The following is a 22,268-nucleotide window of genomic DNA, read 5'->3' as shown; positions in this document are numbered from 1 at the left end:
TACCTACCATGTGCTATTATTAACTATGCCAAATGTTATCACATAGTATATTATTCTGCCTTACTTTGACTACTTTGGAGTGTATCACTCGGCTTTTCTCTTTTTTGAGATTTACAATTTAAGAGCCCTAGAAGAAAATGGGAAATGCATTCTGTGAAGTTATGGAAAAAGATCCATTTTTAACATTAGCTATCACTAGCCAAACAGCTGAATTTGATATTAGTTTATTAAATCCAGACTTCTTATGGGTTTCTAAGCTTGCTTCTTTCAATATAAATTAAATCCAACCTTGAACATTGGGGGAAAAAAAGACTGAAAAGTAGCCAGCTGCTCCAACAGGAGCAATATACCATACTCTAGAATCACTCTGATTATTTTATACCTGAATTTGATTTAGTATCTAGTTGCTCAGAAAAGTAGGCTATTAAATACGTCTTATAACCTGATCTTTGTATAATTTCTGGAAAATCTGGTCATTTAGAAAAAATGTTTTAAAATGCATCCTTCACTGACGGTTACAAATTCTAGTAACTTTTTTCTTCATGATATACTGACACTGAAATCACACTTGAAATTTAAATGTATCTTAGGAGGATTAGAAATAAGCATTTACAAATAACTTGGTCATATAAGAAAGCTAGTTACTACTAAGCAACACTACAGAAATGACGTTAATAATATTACATTTATATTAGAAAGCAAAGGCCTTGAATGAACCTAATAATCAATAAAAATTACTTCAAAATCCATGTGAAAAAAGTATGTGAAGATTCAAAGTCAAAAAATAAAAGTGTTTTACTATTAAGCATTGTATATTTATTTAAAAGCCATAAACAATATGAAAAAGCATGAAAGCATAAATTCCAGAGAATTTTTTTAATCAACCTGATCAATTTTACACAATAAAATATCATTAAGACATATAGAAATTATGTGAATTGTATTAAAACTATGACATATGACAATATTTTATAAAGAAAGAAAATTTTAACTCTAAGAGACACAAATATAATTTTTTCAAAAAGGAATTTAAAATATCACATCTTATGCTAAATATATATAGATGTATTTATTATGATGCAGCAGGTTTCGGAATATAGGGATTCAGGCAAGTTAAAAATAAAAAGTTTATATGGTTAAACTTTGTGAATACTGTTTGTCTGATTTCCTATTTAAATATCAGACATCATTATAGGAAATACACAGTCTACTTGCGATCACAATGGCGCTTTCAAACATAAGGCAATTAATATTTTAGAAAGCAGCAACTTTTACTTTTTAAAAAAAAAGCTAGTAGCAGCATGTAAAAATGAGCATTACAAGAAACTCAGCAAAATAAATTTACCCTGAAAAGATGAATATAATTAAAAAACAAAGCACCTTTCTTTCATTTCAAAAAGAACTGTAGGCTAAGACCCTCATCTCAGAATAACCCCATCTAAGAACACTCAGGCTTTATTTAATAGGCAGCAGCAGCAGAATACATCCCATTCTACATACTGACTGTGTTGAAAAAATGCAGTCCATATGCAGGTAGAAAACTAAAGTGCAACAGAAGCAAGTTAATTAAAGTGTACTCACTTATACACTATGCTTTTAATTAGTTAACACAAAAATGTGTAATTGATAATTTATTATTGGTCCTACATATTATTTACTGGCATGCTATAGACCATAAAGAAATAGAATGTTTGCTGTGTTTTATTATTACTCTGTGTATATACATATTTATCTATCATGTCAATAAAAAGAAGTAAAGCAGTATTAAGCAGCAGTGGAATTTGTCGCTTTCACTTTTTATAAAGTGCTACATAAAATGTCATATTTCTAAATTTATTTATTTATTTATTTATTTATTTTGAGATGGAGTCTCGCTCTGTCGCCCAAACTGGAGTGCAGTGGCCGGATCTCAGCTCACTGCAAGCTCCGCCTCCCGGGTTCACGCCATTCTCCTGCCTCAGCCTCCCGAGTAGCTGGGACTACAGGCGCCCGCCACCTCGCCCGGCTAGTTTTTTTGTATTTTTTAGTAGAGACGGCGTGTCACCGGGTTAGCCAGGATGGTCTCGATCTCCTGACCTCGTGATCCGCCCGTCTCGGCCTCCCAAAGTGCTGGGATTACAGGCTTGAGCCACCGCGCCCGGCCCATATTTCTAAATTTAAAATTGTAACTCCAGTTCTTACCATGAGAACAGCATGGCGATCACCAAGTATCTTCTTGAAAAAAAAAAAAAAAATGATCTCTTCTGGGTATCATATCAAATGAGATAAAAAGGTGTACCAGGCAATCTTAGAGATTTGGGAACTTATTTTATATATAAGGTGTCTGTGACCAAGAGAGGTTATGAATTTACAAATGTATTAAATGCAAGCTTCATATAATGACACCAAAGTCTCTAAGTTGCTCAGAGATCTTGATTGCCTGAGGCCCTGGCCAGCTCCCTTCCTGATAGTCTGATTCTGCCTTCATGCATAGGCAGCTCCTGATCATCCATGCCAGTAAATGAGAAAACAGGTGTGGAATATATAAACCTTAACATTAATGAAATGTTTTATTTTGTAATAAAATCAAATTTCCCACTGAAACCTTCAAAAACTTTGCAGAATGAGGTTTTGATACATGTGTATAAGTAGTACCTTCTTAGTACAAGAAAACATCATTATTTCTGTCTGCTTGCCTTTTTGCTTTTAAAGATGAAGACTATCATTGAAACAAGTTTGTCTTCAGTAGGAGGACATGTTGACTGAGAGGGAAGGTAGGAAAGGGTTAGGGACAGAAGCCAGGTTGTTTCATCCCAACCAAGTTTGCTCTAAAAAGCTTTATTATTTCACTATCTATTAATATGAGAACTTTGGATTCATTTTCCCGTATCTCAGGTTTATAGTGTTTTAAGCTTACTTTGTGTATGTTTACTGGGCTAATGAGTCACAGCTTTTTAGGATGAACTCCTATTCTACTAGAGAGACACTCAGTTGAAACACACTTTTAGATTGTGTTCTTGCAAGCACACTCTCAGCTATCAAAATTAACACCCAATAAAAATACTCTACAAAGCAAAGAAATACACTTGCAAATAACTGAGTATTGACTGTAAGCCCAATCCAATTTTTCCATTTTTCAAAATCAACCATAGTTGATGGCTTTGCTGTGTCTATCTTGAAGGTTGTTGTGGTGATCTTTCAAAATACATGAAGTCCTGAAATTGGAGAAAGAATTATATGTAGATATATAGATAATTAGGTATAATGCATGCAGTATTAGCCTTTGTAATTTATTAGGGGATTCCCCCATTCCAGTTAAAATAAATCAATTTAGGGAAATATTTATGAAGAGGACCTGCTCTGAAGAGCAGCAGTTACAGATTTGGAACTGTTAGTTTTCCATTTTAAGTGCCAATTAACTGAATCTCATCATTAAAAAGAGGAAAAACTTCATAATCTAAGGATTGGACAACCCCAAGGAGAACCCTGACAGGCAGAAAGGAAGGAGATATGAGACATCTTCTTTAGAGTTATTTCATTAAGAAATCATAGGCTAGGCATTTTTAAGTACTGAGAATGACAAATAACATGCAATGATGACAATTATACCCATTGGATACCTAGTGTTTTCCAAGTACTCTCCTGGTCATTTTACTCATGATAGCTACTATTCATAACCCTGAAAATTGTAAGTATTTTAATCTCCATTTTACAGAAGAGGAAACTAAGGCTTGCAAGTGTTAAACACTTTCTAAAACATGTAACTAGTCAGTGGCACAGCGATAAGTTGGCTTGGTTTCAAGGCTTATTCTTTATACTACACTACACTGTTTCTTCTCCATCAGAAGTAACAATTCTCTCAGGATAACTCAAAAATAGAAGGCTTACAATGAGGAAGCAAGCTCCAAATATCATGGCTTTCATCTTCACATCCAGATCTAGTGGGAAGTGAATGTCAAAATGGTCAGCATCTGCCATTGCTGACAACAAACCATTCCACTTCCGGATAATACTGCCGATGTTGGATACACCATCAAGGGATTTGACCTGGAATGACAAGAATGTGCCTTTATGATGACTGAAACGCATTGAAGCACAGGTTTTAATGTTCTGCATATCATTGTATTTATGTTGTCAGATAACATAGGAGATAACATTGTATTTATGTTATGACATAACATAAATACAATGCAGAAAAAGACTATGTAATCATATAATTTGAAATGAGAAAATAATGGCCAAAAAGGGTTAAGTGCCTTGAACTGGTTAATAACTGACCTGGGGTATAGCTTAAAAGTCTCAGACTGCTGCTCTTTCTTCATCTTCAAATGAGTTATTAAGAGACTTTTTAAGAAGAGGTATGATTTTAACTGATTATGAAATTATTCTCAATATAGCAAAGGGTGGGAACTGGGAGAGAATCACTTCCAATCTAGGGAAACCTATGAGCAAAAACCAGGGAAAAAGTACTGTGCACTGCACATCACTTAACTTTTTGTGAGCAAAATATACCTTGTCTACTTAATATATGGCCAGATACCAAAGAGCTTCAGTTTCTAAAAGGGGAAACCTGGCACTTGTCACAGGAAAAACATCCACATACTAACTTCTAATGTCACTTGACAACGGGAATGATCACACACACTCTGCCCTAGCAATTTGGCTTATCTACATTGCTCTTTTAATACAAAAGCAATGCTTAATGATATAGTGATAGAAAATAAGAACTAAAGAAAGTTTCTTGAGTATCATAGGAAACATAGGAACACCAGTTTTGAAGACGATGAGTCTTGCCTAATTGTAAGGCATTTGAAAAACATTCTTTAAGAAGCCTAGGAAATATTTCTAGGAATTTCCTTTGTCAGACTTGCAGGGTAATGAACCAACATTTTGTAGCCAGTGAGATAAAGGCAAAACAAAGTAATTTTTCCTTTTATTCAAAAAATGTTATAACTATTATAAGTTTTATACATGTTGTTAGTGTTATCCAATTTCTTGAGGATGCTGACAGACCCGTATCCTGCAAATAAGTATTTCCACAGCCTTAGGAGTACTTGGTATGTTCTGTGACATGTTGGGTACCGGCATTACTTACAGCCTATATTCCCAGCCTAGAAATCTACGGGAAAAAATGGCTAATTGCATATAGCTGAGAATAGAATAAATGAATTAGGTCAAGCTATTTACTCTCAGAATATTTAATGTTTTAAATGATTTCCTTTTATTTTTATCAAGCACTGAAGTCATAAAAAAAGCTCTCACTTTGGAAAACCTCAAACAATCCACTAACAATAATTTTAAAATCTTTTGATGTCAACTGGTTAATTAACTCTTTCTTCACACTATGTTACTCATTCACATTAAAAAAAATTGTCTACAACCAGATCTTTCCACAGTCTGTTAATATGGGTAGGAAAAATATCAGAAACACTATTTTTACATAGTTTCACCTCAAAAACAGAATCTGAACCACAGCCATAAGTTGAGCATGGGCCACGAACTCTCATCACATTTTCTTTCTTCTCATTTTGGATACTGTACACGGCCCTGCACAGGTTCCAGTGTTCTGCAACAAAGCCAATGGTGACGCCAGGAGGACACTGCACCTCCAGCTGCAAATAAAACAGTGACAGAAGTTAGGATGCTACATGCACACACATACACATACACATACACATACGCACATACACAACTTAGATGTGTCCTCACTCATTCAAAGACCAGGGAAATTATTGTTGGGAGTGACAGCCTTCCATTTTACCCAGGCCATTCTTCGGGTTGTATTTCAGCAAAAAGCTTTAATGGATGAGGTCATGTTTGCCTCTGGGACAAACAGCAGGCTTAATTATAGCTTGTTATATAATGGACAGTTGTCCAAGCTCAGTGTTGGCAAGCTGCATAAACACCTAATATTCATAACCCTGAAAAATATAAGTATTTTAATCTCCATTTTACAGAAGAGGAAACTGAGGCTTGCAAGTGTTAAACACTTTCTAAAACATGTAACTACTAAGTGGCACAGTGATAAGTTGGCTTGGTTTCAAGGCTTATTCTTTATACTACACTACACCGCTTCTCCATCAGAAAGAACAATTTTCTCAGGATGACTCAGAAATAAAAGACTTACAATGAGGAAGCAATGGGCTTCTCCAAGTCAACCTCAGAGCTTGGAGATGAGGGGACCCTACACACTTATGCTGCTTGCTGTGCTGTAAAAGGGTTCACTGTCTCCTTCCTAGCAGTCTCATTTCTTCTGACTCAGTCTATGAAACAGTAACAAGCTGACTTTTTAGATTTGAAATTGGGTAACATCAAATCTCAGACATGAAAATTATAACAGAAAACAAAAGACAAAAAAGGCATTTTGAAAATTACATATTGTGAAAACAACAAAATGTCTGTATGCGTTTATAAAGCCATTTTTTAAGTTTTAAAATATTGTCCACTACCCTGTTTTTAGCTATTTATCTTCAACAATATTATTTTGTGAAGAATTAAGATCTTCCTGTTTAATAATAATGGATCATAAAGATTAAATTATTTGGTAAAAGCTCAAAGTTAAAGTTTTACTGACTATTTCTCTGGTATTACATGGACTTTCATAAGAATCTGGGGAAAGGATTACCCAGGACATGGAATAGGACTGCACAGATTCATAAATTGTTAAATTAAGGTATTAGTGTTCATATGTATAAATTCACACCTATATACAAATATATAAATTTGAGACCATCATAGAACTATCTCACATAAGTTTAAACCTATGAGATAAAAATCAAAATGTACAAAAATAAATTCCTTAAAAATTCACACCATGGCATACTACTCAGCCATAAAAAAGAATGAACTAGTAATAACAGCTTGCTTCAATCTCCAGGTAATTACCGTGGGTGAAGAAGATCAATCCTGGAAAGTTACATACTATATTATTCCGTTTAATTAACATTCTCGAGATGACAAGATTATAAATATAGAGAACAGATTAGTGGTTATTAAGGGTTAGGGACAAAGAGGAGGGAGGAAGGTGGATGTGGTGACAAAAGAAGATTTTAGTGATGATGGAAGTGTTTGGTATTTGCATTGTGCTGATGGAAACAGGGATCTACACAAATGATAAAACTGCATAAACTAAATGTACACACACACACACACACACACACACACACACAAATTAATACAAGTAAAACTGGATAAATCTGAAGAAAAATCCTGGGTAAAGTTATGAGACAAAAGTGTCACAAATTGGACTAGGCTTGTAATTTTCTTTTTAGGAGTAAGGGTCTTTCTCTGTCACCCAGGCTGGAGTGAAGTGGTGCAATCATAAGTCACTGCAGCCTCAATATCCTGGACTCAAGTGATCGTCCCAACTTAGTCACCCAAGTAGCTGGGACCACAGACACACATCACCAGGCCTGGCCAATTTTTTTTATTTTTTATTTTTGTAGAGATGGGGTTTTACTCTATTGCCCAGGCTGATCTCAACCTCCTTGCCTCAAGTGATCCTCCCACCTCAGCCTCTCAAAGTGTTGGAATTACAGGTGTAAACCATCCTGCCCAGCTGTCATTTTGATTTGCTTTCCTTTATTCTGGCTTCCTATAATTTCAGAAGGCTGTATCTATAGGCTTTGATTTTAAAAATCTAACTCATAAATACAAAGATAAATGCCTACTATATCCAAAAGGATCAAGGATAATAGGTATTCACTTCAGATATAAGGTTGTTATCACAAAGATAATAATAACAAAGGAGTAAGATATCTGAAAACAACAGAAAATATTCATTGAGTACTATACTATTTGCTAGGAATTGTGCCGAGGAATTGACTTAATCCCTAAAATGATCATCCTACCTGAAAAGTATTATTAATATTTCTATTTTACAGGTAAATAAGGCCCAGAGAGGGTTGTAAAAAATTAATATTTAGTAAAGGATGTTATTTAACAGATCATTTAAGTATTCCTGTTATCCTATGATGTACTGTACTACCCAGTTTATGTATAAGAACACTAAGGCTCAAACAGGTTAATTAAATTTTACAGATTTAAGTAGCTGACATATCTAGAATTCAGACTCTGTTTCTCTCCAAAACTGCTTTTCTTTCCCCTACAGCAAATAACTTTCTTAGAAATGCACAGATAATGAGTAACCACACTGTAACTCAGCACATCTGTATTCTAGTTCCTGCCCTTAGCCAAGTGTAACACCTCAGCCATTTAGTAATTTTGAGCCACTCTTTATCTGTGGCAAGGTATGGGTTGTGATGGGTACTCTAAATGTATTTAAGTCCCTTCCAATTCTAAAAGCATATGTTTATATTTAGCATTAGTTTATCTGGTGATAGGTAGGTACATTTAGATAAATATGGTAGGTAAATTTCTAATTAAGTAGATGCAACTGATGGAATCATAATTATTGACTACGCAATGCCAGTTGTGCTTGACCCACTTATTTAAGCACTATAAAGTAGCAACAAAAAGAAACAATCCTCTATGATTTTCCTTAGGTGAGACAATTTGGTTTTCTCCCTCCCAACTATCTTCTTCTATTCTGGCTGGCAGGGTCAGCGGAAGTCCTCCCTGTGTAGTGGAAGGAGGATACTGTGCCGTGAAGAGTTGGATCAGAAGCAAACTGTGAATCAGACTTCCATTCTCTGACCTCTTGTCTGGCAGAGGGGCAACAGAAGCAACAGCAGGTGCATCTGAAGGGTCTCTGCATTGTCATGATTTCTCGGCCCATACAATCAGTGACCCGGAGGACGAAGGGCCTTAGTGTCCGATAGGCATTCCTGGTAAAGTCATCTGTGTCTTCGGTTACAATGTAAACCATCTGGTCTGAGTTGTTTTTAATATCATATCTATTATTAGTTTCAAAACGTGTCATCACTAAAAAATAAAATGAGAAAGTCATCTTAAAGTAGAAACATTTAAAATTGGCCTCAGAAAGTCCTTGTTTAGTATTTCTTAAGGGCTTAAAGCAACATAGCTTTTTTAAAGTTTCAGGTGAAATGTGTAGAATTGATTAGAGTACCCCAAAAATCATATTACCTAAAAGTATTTAAGCAATTGTGAAAATTTAAAACATTTCTTTTAAGAAGTTCAGTGTAAACATTAAAAAAATTTCTACATAAAAGAAAAGATTGAAACAACCGTTTTGTTTCAATTCCTGGAGTATCTGAATTCAGAAAACTTTAATTATAAAACCATTAAAAAGAAATTATACATTTGACCATTAATTAATCAGTTCATAAAACATGCTTTGAGGAGTAGGGTCATTACTAATTACAAACATGAAAACAAACCAAGAAAAGTCAAAGGCCCTATGTGGTGGCCAAATGAATGTGCATAGCTGGTTTAGTGAGGGTCCGTAATCCTGTAGAATGAACTGAGAATAGGCATCATTTTGACAGATCTTTTATTCTTACTTCCAAAGCAAGGGCACTGGACTATGATTCAGCGGTTTTGGATTCTATTTCCAGCTCTGCCACTGATTAGCTGACTGTGGTTTAAATACTATTTCCTGCTCTGGAGGTGATTAGCTGACTGTGGTGTCCCTGGCTAACTCATGTAGTCTCTTGGCTCCTTCTTTTACTCATCTTTGAATGGTAAATGTGGAGTAGGAACAATGAGTAAAGTGTAGGGCAACTGACCAGATAAAATGTAAGCCCTCTTCAAATCTAAGTGCTTATATGATGTACAGAAGGATACAATTACACAAAATAATTCACTTTATTACTTTCTTGAAGATATGGTAATAGAGCAGTTTTCTTCTTTGAAACACTAAAACATGGCGGGGCGCGGTGGCTCAAGCCTGTAATCCCAGCACTTTGGGAGGCCGAGACGGGCGGATCACGAGGTCAGGAGATCGAGACCATCCTGGCTAACCCGGTGAAACCCTGTCTCTACTCAAAAATACAAAAAACTAGCCGTGTGAGGTGGCGGGCGCCTGTAGTCCCAGCTACTCGGGAGGCTGAGGCAGGAGAAAAGCATAAACCCGGGAGGAGGAGCTTGCAGTGAGCTGAGATCCGGCCACTGCACTCCAGCCTGGGCGAGAGAGCAAGACTCAGTTTCAAAAAAAAAAAAAAAAAAAAGAAACACTAAAACATGATCAATATAAAGAAGGAACTAGATATTGGATAATGCAAATTTTCATCTGATTAAAATACTGCTGAGCACTACAAAAATTATACATACTTTCCAGAGGCTCAAAATGCTGAAGAACATGTATGTTGTCCAACTGTTGGGATAAAACAAAGCAATTAGAAGACAGAAATAACAGAATTAAAATAACCTTGTAAAATAAACTGATGAAATAGATATTAAAATGCATCAATTGATACCAAAATATATTTTTGAAAGTCAATAGAATCAAAAAAATTTTACCAACTGAAATCAGCTTATCTGCATCTGATCAGATGGATGTTAGCAGAGCTGTCCATATTAGAAAAACACTTTCTTTCAGTACCACTTTAAAAAAGTTATCTGCTATATCAGAAAAACAAAACATCTACTTGCTGTAGTAATCACATCAGAAGAAGCTATACTTACAGATTGTTCCTAGATAAGTCCCTACTCACTGGTCTCTCCACATGTCATCCAGAGCCTGCAGTTGTTTAGTTAAGTTCAGAACGATTAACATGGACCAGCCATAGAGAAGGGAAGTCTCTCAGTGGCTTAAGGAGAACAAACAAGCCAGGATGAACCTCACATGAAGTGTCCCATTTTATATTATTTTACAGGTACTTCCAGCAGAGGTTTATACACTGACTTGTGTTCACTTGATCTACAAATACCAGGGTCTTCCCCAAGTGCACACTTTAATAAGGGAAGGGTCTATGACACCAGGAAGCATGTGAATAGGATTAGGGGAAGAGAAAGGAAACATTCTTAGATGGCAACCCATGAAAAGGATGGCTAGGTATATACCATTTGAGAAATATCTATCTTAGGAATCATTCTAAAGATGAGTAGCTTGATGGGCACATTATCTGTTACATGTGAGAACATTCTAGCAGAAGAGAATAAACCTTCTTGAGGATACCCTGATTATATTTGGATAATTTTACATCATTTAGACCATTAGACCATTCCTAATCCCTGAGCCCAGAACACTGCTTGAAGTGCCATATTTCAACAAACATTGGTTAAATACATTAATTAATGAATAATATGCGAATGCAGTAACACATGAAATTAAAATAACGTTTCTAAACATGACTGTTTTATGGTGTAATTAATTACAGGAGGGTACAAAGGGCACAATCCATGCTTAATTAAAACCTTTTTCTTTTATAAAAACACAATTACATAAGGAGACTTAAACATGCCACAAAGAATACCAAAAGTGGCTACTAAAATGGTTTATAGGTCATTTTAGAAATCTAGGATATTAAAATCTAGAAGTGAAAAGTAAAAATATAAACTACAGGCATACTCTGAAGATATTACAAGTTTGGTTCAAGACCAATGCAATAAAGCAATTAATGTAAGAAAGTGAGTCACCTGAATGTTTTATTTTCTTACTGAATATAAAATTATGTTTATACTATACTGTAGTCTACAGTGTACATAAGAGTATTAATTCTAACAGAAGTACACATCTTAATTTTAAAAAAAGTTTATTGCTAAAAACTGCTAACAATCATCTGAAACTTCAGCTAGTCACAATCCTCTTGCTGGTAGAGGGTCTTGTTTCTATGTTAATGACTGCTAACTGGTCAGGGTGGTGATGGCTGAAGCCCAGGTTGGCGGCAGCAATTTCTTAACAAAAAGATAATGAAGTTTGCCATATCAATTGACTGACTCTTCTCTGCATGAAAGATTTCCCTGTAGCACGTGATTTTCTTTAATAGTATTTTACCACAGTAGAACTTCCTTCAAAATTGGAGTCAATCCACTTAAAACCTGCCACTACTTTATCAATTATATTTGTGTAATATTCTAAAACCTTTGTCATTTCAACAATGTTCACAGAATTCTCACCAGGAGTAAATTCCATCTCAAGGAAGCAGTTTCTTTGCTTATACATAAGAAGCAACTGCTCATCTGTTAAAGTTGTATCATGGGTTGCGGCAATTCAGTCACATCTGCAGGTTCCACTTCGAATTCTAGTTCTCTTGCTGTTTCCACCATATCTGAAATTGCTTCCTCCACCGAAATCTTGAACTCTTCAAAATCATCCATAAAAGCGGCAATCAACTTCTCCCAAACACCTGTCAATGCTGATATTTTGACCTCTTCCCATGAATCATGAATGTTCGTACTAGCATCTAGAATGGTGGCTATCCTTTCCACATGTTTTTCAATTTATTTTGCCCAGATCCATCTGAGAAATGACACCATCTATGACAACTATAGCCTAATGAAATTCATTTTTTAAACATTAAGACTTGTAAATAGAAATTACACTTTGATCCATGGGCTGCAGAATGGATGTTGTGTTAGCAGGCATTAAAACAACATTAATCTCCTTATCCACCTCCATCAGAGCTCTTGGGTGACCAGATGTGTTGTTAGTGAGTAGCAGTGTTTTGCAAGAGACCCTATCAAGGGAGTCAGTCTGTCCTTTGAAGTTTTGACGTCAGGCGTTGACTTCTACGTTTTAGCTATGAAAGTCCTAGATGGCATCTTCTTCCAACAGAAGGCTGCTGCATCTACATTCAAAATCTGTTGTTTAGTATAATCACCTTCATCAATAATCTTATCATAGCTAGGATCTTCTGAAAACCTTACTGCTGCTTCTACATCAGGACTTGCTGTTTCACCTTGCACTTTATGTTACAAAAGTGCCTTTTTTTTCCCCCTTAAGCCTTGTGAGCCAACCTCTGCTAGCTTCAAACTTTTTTTTCTGTAGTTTCCTCACCTTTCTCAGCCTACACAGAATTTAAGAGAGATAGGGCTTTGCTCTGAATTATGCTTTGGCTTAAGGAAATGCTGTGACTGGTTTGATCTTTCTAAACCACTAAAACTTTCTCTATATCAGCAATTAGGCTCTTTTACTTTTCACCATTCATATGTTCATTGGAGTAATATCACTTTCAATTTCCTCAAGAACTTTTCCTTTGCATTCACAGCTTGGCTAACTGGTGCTAGAAGACTAGCTTTTGGCCTATCTCAACTTTCAACATGCCTTCCTCATAAAGCTAAATCATTTCCAGCTTTTTTATTTACAATGTGAAATTGTTTCTTTCACTTGAACACTCAGAGGCCATCACAGCATTATTAACTGGCCTAATTTCGATATTATTATGTCCCTCCCTGGAACTCAGTAACACGTGTCTGTTAAGGGACAGTTCTTTGACAAATGGGTAAAGTCACTGGCAAAGCCAAGACTCTGGAAATAATATAATCATGCTAATTTGGATGTTTTAGGACTCTTGGTAACCTTGATAAAGATTCACGTAATCTTCATGTGAGAGCTCAAAAAGACTAGGGTAGATAGCAGGAAAAGATTGGCTCTATGTCTTGCATTCACCCATAAGAAGGTATTTAAGCTAATAACAGCCACACAGTTTTCATCCATTGGGACAGCCCTCTATGTTCAAAAAATATTAGGCACATTGTGACCCTTATCTCATTAAAAATTCTCTTAACAATCTGATAAGGTAGGTATTGATAATACTATTTTACAGACGACAAAATTCAAGCAGCAAGAGGTTAGAAAAGTTTATCAAGGTTTTAGCGTTACTAGAGAGTAGGATAGAATTAAAAACCTGGTTTGTCTAGGTCCAAACCTGTGTTTTGTTTATTTTTTCAGTTATTTCTTTAACTCTAAATATTCCTAAAAGGGACAATTCATAAAATATGTTAAATTAACCTCCATAAGAATCATAAAAGAAATTAAGAATCAGGTTTTTAATATTTAAATAAACAAAGCTATACAATTTGAAAAGAGAATTGACTGTAGAAGATGTTAGATTCCCAAGAACAACTTCTGTATTTATCACAAAGTATGGAAATGAGACTTTCTAAACTTGATAAGCTACAAACATTTTATCTTCTGAAATAATGTAGATGTTTACTCTAGCACTTTGCCTGAATGAGTGGCTTTACATTTTGTCAATATTTTGTCCAAATAATAATTTAGGATAAATTTTGGCTTTTGTAAAATCCAAATTTTCCTGATCCAACTATACTGACTTCTATACACCAATGCTATAATATTATACAAATAGTTTTCAGCACAGAAGATTATCAGGGTCCCTGTCAATATACAGAATTGAAAAGAGAAATGACATATCTCCAGGAAATACTTGGCTGTCAAGCTGGGGAGGTAAGTATTGAATTGGGAAGTTTCTTCTTTATAATGTATTTCAGCACTCCTTTCTCTAAAAACAACAAAAAAGATTCAGAAGGTTCTATGGGATCTCCAATAAAGTAGTCTCCCTCTTATGCTCAGGGGATACTTTCCAAGCCCCCAGTGGATACCTGAAACCACAGATTATACCAAATCCTGTATATACTATGCACAAATTTTTCTTTCCTTCTTTACAATTTCATGGACATATTAATTTTACTGTAGATCTTAGGTAACCTTAGCATAGGAATTTTTTTTATTATTAAGTCAAAAACCTTCACCTTTACATGGAAAGGAAAACCTTATGGACTCTCTTTGGTCTTTCCTTGGCATATCCAAATTCCCAGCATTTCTACTCTTGTGTTTTGGAGACATAATTAAGTAAAATAAGTTACTTCAATGCAAGCACCATGATACTGTAAGTCAGTCTGATAATGAAGATGGCTACTATGTGACTCGGTCTGTATACTACAGGTAACATGTACAGCGTGGATACACTACTGGACAAAGGAATGATACATGTGGCAGTCAGAACAGAGAGGGACTGTGCAAGATTTCATCATGCTACTCAGAATAAATTTAAAATTTATGAATGGTCTATTTCTGGAATTTTCCATTTAGTATTTTTAGAACCTGGTTGACCATGGGTAACTGAAACCATAGGAATCAACGCCACAAATAAAAGGCAACTACTCTGCCAGCTTTATCTTATTTTCATTAAGCAGGTTTTTAGTTTCAGACATGGGTTCTTAAACAAAACTAATTGTACACAAACTTTGCATATTACCCAGTTTTTGATCTGGATGCCCTGGTGGCAGCAGAATATCTATATAGAGGTTAATTAGGGAGTTACTGTGTTGTACGAAGGGGGTCTCTGGAACTTGGTCTGAATAAATATTCTTTGTAGGGTTCATTATTTTTATTTATATTGTATGTTTTTGGGGGTGGCAAGAGTAGCTAATGAAAATAATGAGTGGTAGTAAAAAGCAATGGGTTAAGGCACTCAGCAATTTATCCACTGTGTTGTGTTTTGTTCTCTTTTGTGCTGCTTTTATTGATATTAACTCTTTATTTCTAAGCAAATAACACAACTACCCTCTATGATAGTTTTTCGATTCCTACTTGTATACTTCTTTCAAGAAAACATCTTGTATGCCTTGAAGCTCAACATAAATCCTTACGAAAACATACTCATCCCACTATAAACATCCTTGTACTTGCTACTTCCCTTTCACATTTCTGAAACTGGTATCACTATTCTTATAGTTTCACAAATGGCATCTGTCATCACTGACCCATCTACCTTTATTCACTCTGTTCTACTTTTTTTCTCTTTTTATTGGGTCCATATGGTCACATTTCATAAGAAAATAATTTGTATTTTCATGGAGTACCTGCACTAAGTATTCCAGACCAGGAGGACAGTTTGCCATAGGAGTTGGCCCTGGCATCCATGTTATTGGAACAGGCTGATTTGGCACAGGATATTTGCCAGGCTGGTACTGGACAGGATGGGTACCACCAACTGGCTGGTACAAAGGGAAGGTACTGGGTTGCTGTGGACTGTAGTATCCCATAGGTAAGCCTCCTGGGTAGCCTGCAGGTGGAGGGACAGCTGTTCCAGGGGGTCCTGTGTTCAAAAGAATTCAAAATGTTATACATTATTAACACTATAAGTTAACATAACTTTTTACATGAGATGAAATAGATCACACAACATCCACTTAAATATAACAACTTGTTCCATTTTTGATTTGCACTTTATGCAGATCATTGTTGCATATGACCCAACGATATATTAGGCAGACTTATTTACATATTAATTCATTTAATCCTTTTAAACCTTATAATTATTCCCATTGCAATGGTACAGAAATAAGTTTTGAAACATTAGAAGACCAACATGTTAGCTTCTTAATAAATTAAGTTCCTCCTTGGAGATAATAAACTTACCTAATGAGGTTGGGATTAATTACTAACATATAATGACTACATATAATTACTCCTGTAAATTTTTTTATTATGTCTATTGTTATTGTTTATGGCTACATAAATAATGTCTACTTTATTTCAAAGGGGTGCTTTTAATGAATATTTTAGGCTGCCTTGATCCAATCACTTGTACATATCTTCATCATCGAATTCTCAGATTGGTTCCCAATCCTGACCTCTTTTAGATTCAATTTCTTAAGGTTATTTTCTTAGCAGTTGGGCTGCTATAACAAAATACCACAAACTGAGTGGCTCAAACAACAAGCATTTCTTTCCTATAGCTCTGGAGGCGGGGAAGTTCAAAGACAAATGTTAGCATGGTCAAACCTGGTACAGCCTTTCCTGGTTTGCAGATGTTCACCTTCTTGCTATATGCTCACAGAGTGAAGGGGGAGAGGGAGGGAGAGAGAGAGAGAGAGAGAGAGAGAGAGAGAGAGAGAGAGAGAATCCCTCTCACGTCTCCTCTTATAGGGCATGAGTGCCATCATGAGGGCTCCACCCTTTTGATTTAAATTTCTCTGAAAGGCCCCACTTCCAAGTAATATCACATTGGGAAATGGGGCTTCAATATATGAATTTGGGGGGGATATAAACATTCAGCCCACAGCACTTACCCCTCTACCATTTCTCCCCATTCCACCTTCAATCAGAGATCTGATGAATTATCTTTGTCATTACAAGTCTGTCAAGGAACCTAGATTTCCTTAAATGGATACAGCATTTTATCATGCTTTAAGAGCACAGCCTACATATTCAATGCAATTCCCATCAAAATACTATCATCATTCTTCACAGAACTAGAAAAACAATCCTAAAATTCATATGCAACCAAAAAAGAGCCTGCATAGTCAAAGCAAAACTAAGTGAAAAGAACAAATCTGGAGGCATCACATATCATTTCAAATGATATTATAAGGACATAGTCACCAAAACAAGATGGTACTGGTACAAAAATAGGCACATAGACCAATGGAACAGAATAGGGAACCCAAAAATAAACCCAAATACAGTCAACTCATCTTTGACAAAGCAAAGTGGGGAAAGGACATCCTATTCAATAAATGGTGCTGGGATAATTGGCAAGCTATATGTATGAGAATGAAACTGGATCCTCATTTCTCACCTTATACAAAAATCAACTCAAAATGGATCAAGGACTTAAATCTAAGACCTGAAACTATAAAAATTCTAGAAGATAATATCAGAAAAACCTTTCTAGATATTGGCTTAGGCAAAGACTTCATGAGCAAGAACCCAAAAGCAAATGCAACAAAAACAATGATAAATAGGTGGGACTTAATTAAACTAAAGAGCTTTTGCACAGCAAAAAGAACAGTCAGCAGAGTAAACGGACAACCCAGAGTGGGAGAAAATCTTCACAACTGATATATCTGACAAAGGACTAATATCCAGAATCTACAAGGAACTCAAACAAATTAGCAAGAAAATACAAACAATCCCATCAAAAAGTGGGCTAAGGACATGAACAGACAATTCTCAAATGAAGATATACAAATGGCCAACAAATGTATAAAAAAATACTCAGCATCACTAATGATCAGGGAAATGTAAATCAAAACCACACTGTGATAACACCTTATTCCCACAAGAATGGCCATAATCAAAAAATCAAAAAATAATAGATGTTGACATGGATGCGGTGAACAGGGAACTACACTGCTGGTGGGAATGTTAACTAGTGCAACCACTACGGAAAACAGTGTGGAGATTCCTTTAAAAACTAAAAGTAGAACTACCATTTGATCCAACAATCCCACTACTGGGGTATCTATCCAGAGGAAAAGAAGTCAAAAAAGATACTTGCATATGCATGTCTATAGCAGCACAATTCACTGCTATAATACGGAACTAGCCCAAATGCCCATCAATCAACGAGTGATCAAGAAAAATGTGAGAATATATATATATACACATACACACACACACACACGCGTGCGCGCATATACAAACACGTATAAAAAGGACTGAATTAATGTCATTCACAGCAACCTGGATGTGATTGGAGACTATTATTCTAAGGAAAGTAATTCAGGAATGGAAAACCAAACATCATATGTTCTCACTCTTAAGTGAGAGCTAAGCTATGAGGATGCAAAGGCATAGAAATGATTCAGTGGACTTTGGGGGCTCAGGGGGAATGATGGGAAGGGGGTGAGGGATAAAAGGCTATAAATTGGGTTCAGTGTATACTGGTTGAGTGACTGGTGCACCAGAATCTCACAAATTACCACTAAAGAACTTACACATGTAACCAAATATCACCTGTTCCTCAAAAACCTATGGAAATAAAATATTTTTTGAAAAAGAGTACTCATAAAAATGAATTAGTACACAACAGCTAATGTTTGACTTCAGGAATTTTTTTATCAAGGTCTCTTAAGATAAGCAGTGGTAACTTTGCATTTCACTATTTTAAATTCAAAGAATTGCCAACAATAGGCATGAGAATGCCATTACTGTATATCTATCTAGCTCTGGTTACTAGGAATTTTTTGAATAACTTTGATCATTGTTAATTTATTTTTGTTTCACTTTCCAAGTTTTTAAGATTAATTAATTCAAATTTATAAATAACTGGGTCCTGGTTGTCTACCCAGAAATATGCAACAGATCCTAACTTATCGCGAAGGTGTTGTAGCCCTAACTGAAATCCCGTGAGTAGTAGAGCCACAGTAGCCCACAAGTGATATTCTCTGAAATGTTCGGAAGGCCAGGCTCAGATAAAGAAAGGTTTTTCTCCTTTAATAGAGAATTTAATTTTTTTTTCTTTTTTTTTTTTAATTATACTTTAAGTTCTAGGGTACATGTGCATAACGTGCAGGTTTGTTACATATGTATACTTGTGCCATGTTGGTGTGCTGCACCCATCAACTCATCAGCACCCATCAATTCATCATTTATATCAGGTATAACTCCTCAATGCAATCCCTCCCCACTCCCCCTCCCCATGATAGGCCCCAGTGTGTGATGTTCCCCTTCCCGAGTCCAAGTGATCTCATTGTTCAGTTCCCACCTATGAGTGAGAACATGCGGTGTTTGGTTTTCTCTTCTTGTGATAGTTTGCTAAGAATGATGGTTTCCAGCTGCATCCATGTCCCTACAAAGGACGCAAACAATAATGTCTTGTGGTTGAAAACAAAATAAATTGTGTAAGTCAATATATTTTATGTTAAGATTTCAGTATAGTCGTCCCTTGATATTCATGGAGGATTGGTTCCAGGACTCCCTCAAATACCAAAACCTACAAAAGCTTAAGTCCCGTATATAAAATGGTGTAGTATTTGCATGTAACCTACTCACAGCCTCCCATACATTTTAATGATGTTTAGATTACTTTGTACAGCTAATACAATGTAAATGCTAATATAAATTGTTTTGGTATTTTTATTGTATACTTTTTATTGTTATTTTTAATTGTGATTTTAAAATATTTTTAATCCAAACTTTTTTAAATGCATGGATGAAGAATTCACAAATACAGAGGTCCAACTGTGGATCTATTTTAGTTTAAATTAAATAAAACAACTTTTTATTAGCAGGGAATGCTACCTAAGACTTGAACTGTGAAATCTGAAGCCTTGGTGACAAGACATGAAGGCAATTTTTAAGAATGGAACTAGATTTTTCAGATTTTCAAAGATAGATGTTTAAATTTAGAAAAAAAAATCACCTCAACATATTGTTTCTTAAATTGTGGTTCAATATGCCAAGTCCTTCAAAATAATCTGGAGTTCTTAGTAAAATTCCAGATTCTGGGCCTCATTCCAATCTATTGCATCAGGATCTCTACAGCAAAACTTAAGATTAACAAAACATTTTATTTCATCAATTCTTTTTTTTTTAAATGCAAAATTCAGTGGTTTTTAGGTATATTCTCAAAGTTGTACAACCATCACTGCTACCTAAACCCAGAATTTTCATCATACCAGAAAGAACACCCATATCCATTAACAGCAATTTCCATTTCCTCTTCCCCACAGTCCCTGAAAACCATTACTACCTCTGTGGATTTGCCTAATGTACACATTTCATATAAATGAAAACATACAATAGGCCTCTATGTCTTTTTTTTTTACACTCAACCTACAAAAGCTTAAGTCCCGTATATAAAATGGTGCTTTCAAGGTTCATCCATGTTGTAGCACATATAAGTACTTAATTCCATTTTATGGCTGAGTAGTATTCTATTGTATGGATATATCACATTTTAGGTATCCTTTAATCAGTCAATGGACATTTAGGTTGTTTTCACTCTGGGCTATTATAAATAACACTGCTGTGATCCTCCATGTACAAGTTTTAGTGTGGACATATGTTTTCAGTTCTCTAGCTAAGAGTGAAATGAGCTGAAATATTTGGTAACTCCATTATTAACTGCCAAACTGTTTTCCAAAGTGGCTTTACAATTTCACATGTCCACTTGCAAATATGAGAGTTCTACCTTCTCCGTATCCTCCACCAATACTTGTTATTGTCTGTTTTTATTTTAGTCATCTCAGTGGGTATGAAGTTGTATCTTATTGTGATTTTTATTTGCATTTTTCTGATTACTAATGATGTTCAGCATCTTTTCATGTGCTTATTGGCCATTTGTATATCTTCTCTGGAGAACTATCTATTCAAATATTTTTGCCTACTTTAAAACTGAATCACGGCCGGGCGCGGTGGCTCAAGCCTGTAATCCCAGCACTTTGGGAGGCTGAGACGGGCGGATCACGAGGTCAGGAGATCGAGACCATCCTGGCTAACACGGTGAAACCCCATCTCTACTAAAAAAAATACAAAAAACTAGCCGGGCGAGGTGGCGGGCGCCTATAGTCCCAGCTACTCGGGAGGCTGAGGCAGGAGAATGGCCTAAACTCGGGAGACGGAGCTTGCAGTGAGCTGAGATCCAGCCACTGCACTCCAGCCTGGGCGACAAAAAAAAAAAAAAAAAAAAAAAAAACTGAATCATTTGTCTTTGTATTGTTGTGTTATAAATGTTCTTTATATATTCAAGATAAAAAGTCTTTTGCCAGATAGTTTGCAAGTGTTTTCTCTCATTTTGTAGGTTGTTTTTTCTCTTTTATAGTGTCCTTAGATGTGCAGAACTCTTTAATTGTTATGAAGTCCAATTTATTTTTTGTTGGTTGGTTGTGCTTTAGAGTGTCATATCATATCTAAGAAACTATTGCCTAATCCAAGGACATAAATACTTACATCTATATCTTATAAAAGTTTTATAGTTTTCACTCTTAGACATAGGTCTTTCAAACACATAGATCTTTGATTCATTTAGAGTTTTTGTGTATAGGGCGAGACACAGTTTCAAATCATTCTTTTGTATGTTGATATTCATTTGTCTCAGATCCTTTGCTGAAAAGAGTATTCTTTCCTCACTGAATTATTTTGACATGCTTGTCAAAAATGTTAGCTGCAGATGTTTGGGTTTACTTCTTAGACTCTCAATTCTATCTCATTGGTCTATATATCTATCTTTATGCCAGTACTATGGTATTGACTTCTGCAGCTTTATAGTAAATTGGAAATTGGGAATTGTGAGTCCTCTAATTCTTTTTTCAAGACTGTTTAGGCTATTCTGAATCCCTTACATTTCCATATTATTTGAGGAATAGCTTGTCAATTTAAAAAATTCCACTGTGATAAGAATTGTGTTTAATCTGTAGATCAATTTAAGGAGCATTTCCATGTAACAATATTTACTTTTCAAACCTGTAAAATGTCTTTCCACTTAGGTAGTCTTCGTTAGTTTCTTTCAACAATGTTTCATAGTTTTCAATATGAAAGATATTTTACTCCTTTTATTAAAGTTATTTCTGGGTATGTTATTTTTAATGTTATTGTATGTGGAATTATAATTTTAATTTCTTTTTTACATTGTTTATTGTTAATATGTAGAAATACATTTGGATTTCTTTTTTTTTTTGAGACGGAGTCTTGCTCTGCTGCCCGGGCTGGAGTGCAGTGGCCGGATCTCAGCTCA

At 35.4% G+C, this 22,268-nt stretch overlaps 1 protein-coding gene across 3 annotated transcripts in view; it reads right to left on the bottom strand.

Annotated features, from left to right (window-relative positions):
* Window positions 1-2,157: 2,157 nt before the first annotated feature.
* PLSCR4 (phospholipid scramblase 4) overlaps window positions 2,158-22,268 on the bottom strand; it is a 60,460-nt gene continuing 40,349 nt past the window's right edge. For all 3 annotated transcript variants that reach the window (XM_011958064.1, XM_011958066.1, XM_011958065.1), the window contains 6 exons: window positions 15,667-15,902; window positions 10,171-10,213; window positions 8,636-8,862; window positions 5,430-5,591; window positions 3,868-4,026; window positions 2,158-3,194 (listed from right to left, as the gene is read on the bottom strand). In XM_011958064.1, the coding sequence (XP_011813454.1) occupies window positions 3,150-3,194; window positions 3,868-4,026; window positions 5,430-5,591; window positions 8,636-8,862; window positions 10,171-10,213; window positions 15,667-15,902 (872 nt within the window). In that variant the 3' untranslated portion in view covers window positions 2,158-3,149. The remainder of the gene's footprint in view (window positions 3,195-3,867; window positions 4,027-5,429; window positions 5,592-8,635; window positions 8,863-10,170; window positions 10,214-15,666; window positions 15,903-22,268) is intronic.

The sequence above is a fragment of the Colobus angolensis genome, unplaced genomic scaffold (genome assembly GCF_000951035.1).
Source record: "Colobus angolensis palliatus isolate OR3802 unplaced genomic scaffold, Cang.pa_1.0 Scaffold46, whole genome shotgun sequence".
Taxonomy (NCBI): domain Eukaryota; kingdom Metazoa; phylum Chordata; class Mammalia; order Primates; family Cercopithecidae; genus Colobus; species Colobus angolensis.
Note: the sequence above shows the minus strand (reverse complement) of the source record. Positions and strands in the feature narration are given on the sequence as shown.